The sequence below is a fragment of the Zea mays genome, chromosome 6 (genome assembly GCF_902167145.1).
Source record: "Zea mays cultivar B73 chromosome 6, Zm-B73-REFERENCE-NAM-5.0, whole genome shotgun sequence".
NCBI classification, from domain to species: Eukaryota; Viridiplantae; Streptophyta; class Magnoliopsida; order Poales; family Poaceae; genus Zea; species Zea mays.
Genome location: NC_050101.1, coordinates 133,973,724 through 133,983,141, shown reverse-complemented (window position 1 = coordinate 133,983,141; position 9,418 = coordinate 133,973,724). Strand labels below are relative to the sequence as shown.

At 43.5% G+C, this 9,418-nt stretch overlaps 1 protein-coding gene across 2 annotated transcripts; it reads left to right on the top strand.

Annotated features, from left to right (window-relative positions):
- Positions 1–5,360: 5,360 nt before the first annotated feature.
- On the top strand, positions 5,361–7,264 carry LOC100280771 (60S ribosomal protein L23a). 2 transcript variants are annotated; one of them, XM_008649557.4, is made up of 4 exons: positions 5,361–5,479; positions 6,015–6,049; positions 6,501–6,861; positions 6,944–7,264. In XM_008649557.4, exons 2-4 carry the CDS (start codon positions 6,037–6,039, stop codon positions 7,026–7,028), a joined length of 459 nt encoding a protein of 152 aa, XP_008647779.1. In that variant the 5' UTR covers positions 5,361–5,479; positions 6,015–6,036; the 3' UTR covers positions 7,029–7,264. The 2 variants fall into 2 exon arrangements, with proteins under 2 accessions (XP_008647779.1, NP_001147165.1); NM_001153693.2 differs by lacking the exon at positions 5,361–5,479 and adding an exon at positions 5,507–5,639 and having other exon boundaries at positions 6,944–7,235.
- The last annotated feature ends 2,154 nt before the right edge of the window (positions 7,265–9,418 follow it).

The window sequence follows — 9,418 nt, the reverse complement described above, 5'->3', positions numbered from 1 at the left end:
TTCTCTGAGGAGTCCTCCTCCGAGTCATCTGATCCCTCAAGACCTGCATGCTCGACGGACTGGATGTAGGCCCGCTCCGCCACGAACAGCCCCATGGAGTCGTTCGAGTCATCGGACGCCGTCACGGGGGATGTCAGGGCCGGTGAGCCGTTATACCCCGAGGAGAATTCCTCCTCGGAGAACTTCGAGTCCCCAAAATCCTCAGACGGGGGGCTTGGAGGGCACTTGTGTTTCCCCTCTGATGAGCGACGCTTCCGCTTGCCTCCTTTGCATCCAGCCATTGTTCTCGGGGGTGAAGGGGAAAAGGGAGGGAAAGAAGACGACTTAACAAGTGCAAGTGACTAAGGCAACCGGGGCGAGTGGGCTATTTAAAGAAGTCGAGAGACGATCGTTCGTTTCCTGCCTGTTCATCGAACAGCCGCAAGACTTCAATAGCGGCTCAAGTCTCCAAGAAATGGGTCAGGTGGTTGGCACGATTTCAAATAACACAACACCGAAAGGAATCAAAGTCAAATTGCTTAGACATGGTGTTACACCTCCCCGTCGCATCAGTTTACTATTTCTAGACAAGTTGATGGACACCTTTCACTAGATAGACACCTATTGGGCACACCCATTGGGTGCACCTGAAAGAAACAGGTGACGCCTAAGAGGGGGGGTGAATTAGGACTTCTAAAACTTTCTCTAAACTAGGCCACAAATAAATCCCTAGAGCAAAACCTATGCAATTAATCAAACTAGAATGTGCAAACTAGGTTTTGTCTAAGTATTAGCTATCTCTATCGCAATGGCTAAGTTTCAATCTACAGCAGTATAAGTATAAAGACAAGATTGAAACTTAAATGCTTAATATAAATGCGGAAGCTAAAGAGCGAGGTAGAGATGCAAACTCTCGTGGATGACACCGATATTTTTTCTCGAGTTATCCAGAACCACACAAGGTCTCGACTAATCCTCGTTGGTGCCTCTACGCAAAGGGAAACCCATGCGAGGGACAAGCACCTCGGTCAAGTAACTCTGTAGAGAGCCGCAAGCCTTCTCCACGCGTAAGTGGTGCTCCGCTTCCGGCTCCTCTCGGACGCTCCACACTGTCTCCACTATCGAGCTTTTGGTCGAAACGTTGTGGGCCTCGTTACCTCCGGTACACGGTAGCAGTCGTGACATAAACGCGGTTGTCACGGTCTCGCAAGACTCTTGCCCCACTCAGTACAATTACAACGGCTCACGCAAGAGCCGAGGGGTTGTGTGGTTTATCTAAACTCACTCAACTAACTAGGGTTCACCTAGAGCAAGCGCTAAAGCGGTCTAACTAACCTAAGCACTTCACAAAGCACCTACGCTAATCACCAAGTGATTCTATTAAAAACTTGGGTGTTTGAGCAGTTTAGAATGTCTACTATATGCCTTGGAATGTTGCTTGGGCTCCCACACATTGGAATGGCCAGTTGGGGTGTATTTATGCCCCCAACACAAAACTAGCCGTTGGAGAAAAGCTTTGGTCTCTATGGCACACCGGATAGTCCGGTGGTGCACCGGACAGTGCACTGTTCACTGTCTGATGCGCCTGGCCGTTGGTCTGACATTGCAGCCGATCGTTGGCACGTAGGCTTTTTTACACCGAACACTCCGGATGTCACACCAAACAGTCTGGTGGTCTTCTCTCCATAGTGCCACTAGAACTAGCCATTGGGCTACTGTTCCCTGGTACATTGGATAGTCCGGTGTGCCACAGGACAGTCCGGTGCTCCAGACCAGATAGTCCGCAGGCAACACTTCCTTTTGTTTCTTGGACTTCACTTGATCATCATAATGTCTTCTTTTGAGGTGTTGCTTTCCTCAATGTCTTGGTCCAAGTAACTTTAGCATCTTGTGAACTACAAGCACAAACACTAGCAAAGACATTAGTTCATAGGTTATGTTGATCATCAAACACCAAAATTTATTTAGCCAAATGGCCTGGGGTCCATTTTCCTTACAGTACCATCCGATTTTTTTAGATTTTCTAAAGCGGCACGACCTGCAACATAAACACAATGAATACACAACGACAAAGGGAGAGATTGGTCAAACTGAAGGAAGCCCAGACTCTAGCAAGCACAAGTCCAATCAGCAGAAACATTGAAGTATTCGACCGAGTGTCATCCAGCGAGGCTCCCCTGGTTCAGGTTCAACCGGTCGGGCTCTAATTCGTGAGGGGGTCCGATCGGAGTGACTCTAAACCGACCAGGGTGTGGACATATGTCACCACCGAGCTACTCCAAAATCGTTTTGAAAGCGAAGCAATGAAGACCTTTGAGTTGATTATTTCAAAATCAATTCAAAGCTCGGGGGCTACACCCATTGGGTGCACCTTCGGTGCACCCAACTAAGACATGAACTTTTAGAGAAGAATGCTAAACTCAAAAGCATGCAATGAAGACCTTTGAGTTGATTATTTCAAAATTAATTCAAAGCTCGGGGGCTACACCCAATGGGTGCACCTAACAGAGTCATGAAATCCCAGGAAAAAAAGCTAAACTTAAAAGCGAGCAATGAAGACCTTTGAATCAATTATTTCAAATCAATTTAAAGATCGGGGGCTTATGGGTAATGGATATCCCCCGGGTCCACACGAGTACGAAAATACATCCGAGGCCACACAGCAGGCGCCCTCCTGAGGCGTCCCGCTATGGGCCGGATAAAAGAAACCAGTAGAGGCAAGCCGATCCAGATGCAAAAGAGGCCCACGTCCGAGTTAGCTGCTGCATGAGCTCGGATATGTTGGGCCATGTTTGTTTTGCCCACCCGACATACTGAACCACCAACGATAACTCGGGCGCAGGAGCGCCAGATTTCCCCAGGATAAAGGAAGACTGTTCGCTAAAAATTATGGGATAAGCAAGGAGGTTGTAATCTACACCTATGCGAGGAAGCTCTCTCTGGTTGTGTATATAAGGCCAGGAGGCACCCCTACCGTTTTCATCTCATCCACAGCCCACCATTCTTGTAGTAACAGCTTGTAAACCCACCCCAATACAGAAAACGACCACAGTAAGTAGGGTATTACGCCCCTCAAAGCGGCCCGAACCTGCTTGAGCCTGTGTGTTTCCCTCATTGTGCTATAGCACGAATCATCGAGTCATAATCTGCGATGTCGTCCTATCCAAAAGCACCACGAGGGTAACCCTGGGTGTGCAGTCGGACAACAAACACCGACAACAGTGTCACATCTTTATTATATAGTAGAGGTTATGTACAAAATAGCTAAATAAATACATCATACAATGGCCTAGACCTCTCACGAACTCACCGCAGCATCCTTCATGCTCCTCATCTTGTGGTTCCTATTCTTGACCTAGGTGTGAGTACAACAAGAGTGAGCTCACATACATTCATCGCTCAACAAGTTGTGGAAAATAATGCGCATGAGCTCGCTTAAGATGTGGGCTCATGTGAAGTGTAAGGCTTACCAAGAGGAATGATTAAGGTTGAGCGTTGCTTTTAAAGTTGGTCAAAAATTTATTGGCAGTTACTAAGTATAAGTAGATACCAACCTAATTAGATAATTGATCAAAATTAATAATAACAACCCACAATACAATGCAAATGATAGATTAAGTTTAATTCCATAAATGACTCATGTGAGGGTCCGAGCCGCTCATGACCGTGAGCACGACTGATATACCGGTTTTACACTCTGCAGAGGTTGCACATCTTTACCCACAAGATGGGTTTTCCGTATAGCCAGGGTTTGTAAGACCCTTAGACACTCCCAAGGTGAATGGTTAGGGATCGAATACGAGACCTTTACAAAGTTCCACTAGATGAGAGAACCCGCTATGGATTTCGGACCGAAGGCGATATAGTAATCCATCGTCCGAGAAGCTTTACAGACAATCCGACTCGAGGACCTCCCTATACCTGCACTCCTCCACCCCACTTTCCCCATTCAGAAAAGTATCAAGTCACACTAGCTTTCCTAATTAATCAGGCAAGGGCGTCCCATTCCACCCTTGTGGTAGCACTGTTTTCCCGGGTGGTCGCTCCATTTTCCTATTAACACAATAAACTTATCATGAACAATAATGGAGCCAACAATAATAATAAAGCATGGTCATAGTTCATTTGTTTGCAAGGTCCAACAAAACTAGGGTAACCTATTGGGTCGCATCAAGTTAACTTGAGCATGTCACAGTGATTGACAAGAACATTATTAGGTAAACAAAAGTGATTAAGGGCACAACTTGCCTTATACTTGCGATAACTTTGTAGTCCAGATGCTGTCCCAAAAGTTGGGCTCCAGATTCCTCGTCACCTCGCTTCTAGGTAGCAATACAATCAAACAAATAATGGATATGGTAACAATACACCAATACATGGAAACATAATGCGTAAGAATATTGTACGTGATGCTACGAGACCGTAGGTTCGAGAATCACTAAATTCAGAGTTACGATTAAAAGGATATAGTTTTCGGGAGACCTACATATTTAACTAATTAAAACTAGGTCTTATGTTTGATTTTATAAATCATGTGAGAAAGGTATTAAAGAATTAACTAATTCAACTTTAATATAGGTTACATCTTGGTTCGAGATCATCTTCTAGTCAAACTATAATTTTAGACATATTACTTTGATTAGAAAGATTACTCTACTATACTAGGATAAATAAATATGTAATTACAAAAGTATGTGACATGTCACAAATATTTTTGTAAATGTATAGACAATTTTATTACGAAGCTAACACAACTGGAATGAGTCAAATTGGAGTTAAAATGCTAAAGTTATAGAGTTTACAATTTTCTAGGAATTTTTAATATTTATTTTATACCTAAAATAGCCTTAAGGGATCAATCTGAAAATTCTGGATTTATTTTTATTTGTTTTCTTACTGAAAATAGATGGCAGGTTTATTTATTAAAACTTTAAGGTCTCTTTTGCAAATCTATTTGGCTGAAGGTGTATGGGGGATTTCTGGCCATTAGATCTTCACCACGATGAAACGACAAGGTAAATCTCAAATTTATCATGTATTTTCAAATGATATAAAATTCGGATACGAATAATTTTTTGACATTTTTTCTCTAGAGAGCAAATAATACATAAAACAAATTATACAAAATTTTATTCTTATTTATAATAATATGTTCAATAACATAAGAAAAAATCAGCATCAAATTTCATATATATCTATATTAAAATATTAAATTTATGCTAATAATTTGGATACCCATTTTATCATCATCTTATTCCGATATGGTATTTCCTGCAATCAAACACATGCCCAGGGAACGCTCGCACCCGAAGATTGGCGTAACCGAACCGATGCGACCTTTGGCCCGTTTCAAAATGAAATGGGCCGGTCAATGCGCGGCCCATCCGGCCGATGATATCACGACCCAGCGTGCATCCTATGAAACCTCTGCCCCGGGGCTAGGGTTTCCTCCCAGCCGTCATCGCTTCACGTCCGCTACAGACCGGCGAGGAGACGAAAGGTAAGCCACCCACTGCCGCCGCTCTCGTTTCACCCCATTTCGTCCGGCCGTCTAATTCGTTGGCCGGCCCGTTCTGTTCGTGGAAGCGCTCGGATCTGCTCTGTATATGCTTGTTCTCGTTCGGTTTTGCCGGTCGGAGTTGTCTCGCGAGGCGTAGCTTGTGCGTCAGGCTCTCTTTTGCCTTGTAGATTTCCTGCATCTGCTCTTACTGATAGCTTTTGCTGTTAATCTTGAGAGAGTTATGCCACGAGTCTCTTTGATATTCTATTGGGGTAATGATATGTGGGGATACTGTAATGTTTCTGATATTCTTGCTATGGTTGGTTTGGGCATGAAGTAGAATTTGTAATGGTGCTTTTAGGATCCTGTTTTTGGTGCTAACTCTGTCAACACTAGACTGAGAATTGTTGTTAACAAGTAGCTTTCATGTTGCACGACAAGATCCTTCTGTGTTTCATTCCAGTTCTCATGATTTTATTTCTTTTTTGCATCTTCATCCGCCTGACATAATGGTCTTTATCTACTTGCAATTCAGGAGGGAGTTTTGAGAAGCTCAAATGGCTCCTAAAGGTACATGCCTGATGTTGCATATCTATTTCTATGTTTGCCACACTTGATCAGTACATGCACTGTGCCAGCCTTTAAATTGCTGTAAATTGAGTGCTCAGTGTTAGGTAGTTCCTACTTCCTTTGCAGGTGTGTCGCCATTGTTGAATTGTATCAGGTATTAATTGGTAATTGGTACATTTTTAGCACTCTGATATAACCACTACCTGTCCTTTGCACTCGTTCCTTGACCCATGGGAGTCGTCCCAAAAGGGAGAGTATATAATTGGCTGACTCTAATTACCATATTGTCTCATGAATACTGCTAGGATCTCTAATGCAATCATATCAATTTATTGGTAGGCTGTATATTGTTGGGCATAACCAGTAATCACCATGCTAAACTTCATGAACTATTTGATTTGATAGGCTTACTGTAAGTATGCATGACCTGACTATTTTGTTGTTTGATTAGCCGCTCCTGCCAAGAAGGGTGATGCCAAGGCCCAGGCCTTGAAGGTGGCCAAGGCTGTGAAGTCTGGGGCAGGCAAGAAGAAGACCAAGAAGATTCGCACATCTGTAACATTTCACCAGCCCAAGACCCTGAAGAAGGCCAGGGACCCGAAGTACCCAAGAATCAGCACTACTGGAAGAAACAAGCTTGATCAGTACCAAATTCTCAAGTACCCCCTCACCACAGAATCTGCAATGAAGAAGATTGAAGATAACAACACTCTGGTCTTTATTGTTGACCTCAAGGCAGACAAGAAAAAGATCAAGGCTGCGGTCAAGAAGATGTATGACATTCAAGCAAAGAAGGTCAACACCCTGATCAGGTTAGCGCTTTGCTCCAGTGTTATTTTTTGTGCATAATTTGTTATTTTGTGCAACTGAGTGATTCTTGATGTGTCCATGCAGGCCTGATGGGAAGAAGAAGGCTTATGTGAAACTGACACCCGACTACGATGCCCTTGATGTGGCCAACAAAATTGGCATCATCTAAGTTAATAGGCAACTGGATTCGACATCTGTGTCCTACTAGTTCTGAGCATACCAACAGATTTTTCTATGTTACTAGTAATTTTGTTTGTCATATTTGGTTTTTTTGCAACTAAGTCTTGTTCGCAGTTGCAGACTACATATGCCTGTATTGAGATCCTGGTTGCCAAATTAACCATCTTGAACTGGCATTATTCCACTTTACGTATAATGGCTGAATCTGTTGTGGCGTTGTGCGAACATGATTGATCACCCTGCATAGTTTAGTGGACTATTGCTAAATACAATATCTCTGTTTATTTGCTATCAGTAACCAACCTGTATAGATTGTAGCTGAATTTTGTCGAAATTTGCAGTCAACCTTGATCTATATGATTACACTCTGATTTGTCTAGATAAGCATTGTGATATAGTACATGAGAAGCTTTGTCACTCCTCACTTCACTTGCATGTCATGGTTTGGTAAGGGGGTGTTCGACTGGAGCTGGAGGTACATCTTTTCCCATTGGTATTGAGCCTGCCCTTGGATCTCGGTCTAAACATGGGCCAACATTGGGTCTATTTTTATCTTATGGCCTAAGGGCTAAGGCGTGTACAAGAGACGGCATGATATAGCCCTAAGCTCTTAGATCATCAATACATCTAAGAGATAGTGTGTATAAAAAATCATGAAATGGGCTCTCATGAAGAATTCATCTCTTGATTTTTTTTTCACTTAACTCCTTAAATACCTCTCAAAAAACCCCTCAATTAATGGGGTTAGTTGATGTCTATGAGATCCAAACATGTCATTAACATTAGGTAAATAGAAGAGGTAAATACATCGAAGGTCAATTAATAAATAGAAGAGGTAAATATACCGAAGTTCAATCTCTACTACTTATTAAGGTTATAAGGATAGCCTGACATTCCCTGTTCTGTCATTCTTATTCCTTATGTCATTCTTATTCCTTATTCTGCCTTTTCCATTCCTCCATTCCCGCACAACCCATTCCCCGTACAACCCATGTCTAATTAAAATTAAAAAACACATAGCTGCAAGGGGATTCAAACCCGTGACCCCTCATGCCAATGCAAGCAATAGCTACCGCTACACCACATGTGTGTTTTTGTCTACATTTATGACAGGAAAAACATCTACTACATCTCTCTCTAAGCCCACCTCCTACCCCTGCACAATGCGCAATAGTAGATAAGTATCACTGAGATTCTTGAATTATATTTTTGGATGAAGGGAGTAGTATTTAAAGAGGATACTTGCATGCAATTTATTTTGTTTGAAAAATGTTTTCAACTTAAATTCTTTTTTTGCATGTGTGGCATTTATTCTCTGTAATATTTTTTCCATGATCTAACTTGTGAGTCATTTTCATAAACCAATGCAAAGAACGAATCCAAGTTTCTACTTGGAAACCCCGAACAAACACCATTAGCAGAAGGCGCTCGCGTTGGCGTCGCTCATCGACGACGAGAAGAAGCTTGGCGACTGCCAGTTCGACCTTGAAAGCAGTTCTACGTGGTCGCATGCGCCGCTGTGGACGACAAGCTCTGGCGCCGTCGCCGAGAGCGGCTGCAACGCGCTGTCCATCGTCAAGCAGGGGGCCTCATGGTCGTCGCCAACGTCGGCGACTCTCGAGTTGTTCTGGGCACCGCATCCGACGACGGCGCCATCACGTCGTCCAGCTCATCGTCCACATGAAGCCCAACCTGCCACATAAGTTGCTACTATCCGACCATGAAATTTTGTGCGCTGGGACGACGACCGTTGCTAACGTTGTGTGAGTGTCCTCGAACATGATGTATGTAGAGCAGCAGCGCATCCGGTGGTGCAACAGCTAGGTGTACTACCTCGCTGATGAGCCCGGGGTGCACTTCGTCCGGCAGTCCAGCCAAGAGTCATCGGGACTCGCTATGTCACGCGCGTTCGACGACTACTATATCAAGGACTGTGGCATCATCTCGGCGCTGGAGGTGACACAGAGGAGGACCGACAGCAATGATCAATTCGTCATCCTCGCCACCGTCGAGGTAGCTTTTGTGCCGGCCTTCCTTTATTTCTCTTCGCAAACACACACACTTGCCTTTTTGTTGAAGCAAGCGTGTATGGTGGTGCGTGCCTGATGACTGACAATGTACGAGGGAAATTCTTCTGGCAGATGTTTGACATGCTCTCCAACGATGAGACAATGTAAATCCTGGCATATATTGAAGTCTGCATGGTACTGATGGTTGCATGTAGTGGTGAAACAACTACATTAAAATAACAAAATTTATGTTTGGCCAGGATCACAAATGGATTATGAAACCTTTTCTCATAACACTATAACACACATTTTGTATATAAGTTATCGTGATATTATATGTTCCCGTTGCAACGCACGAACACTTACCTAG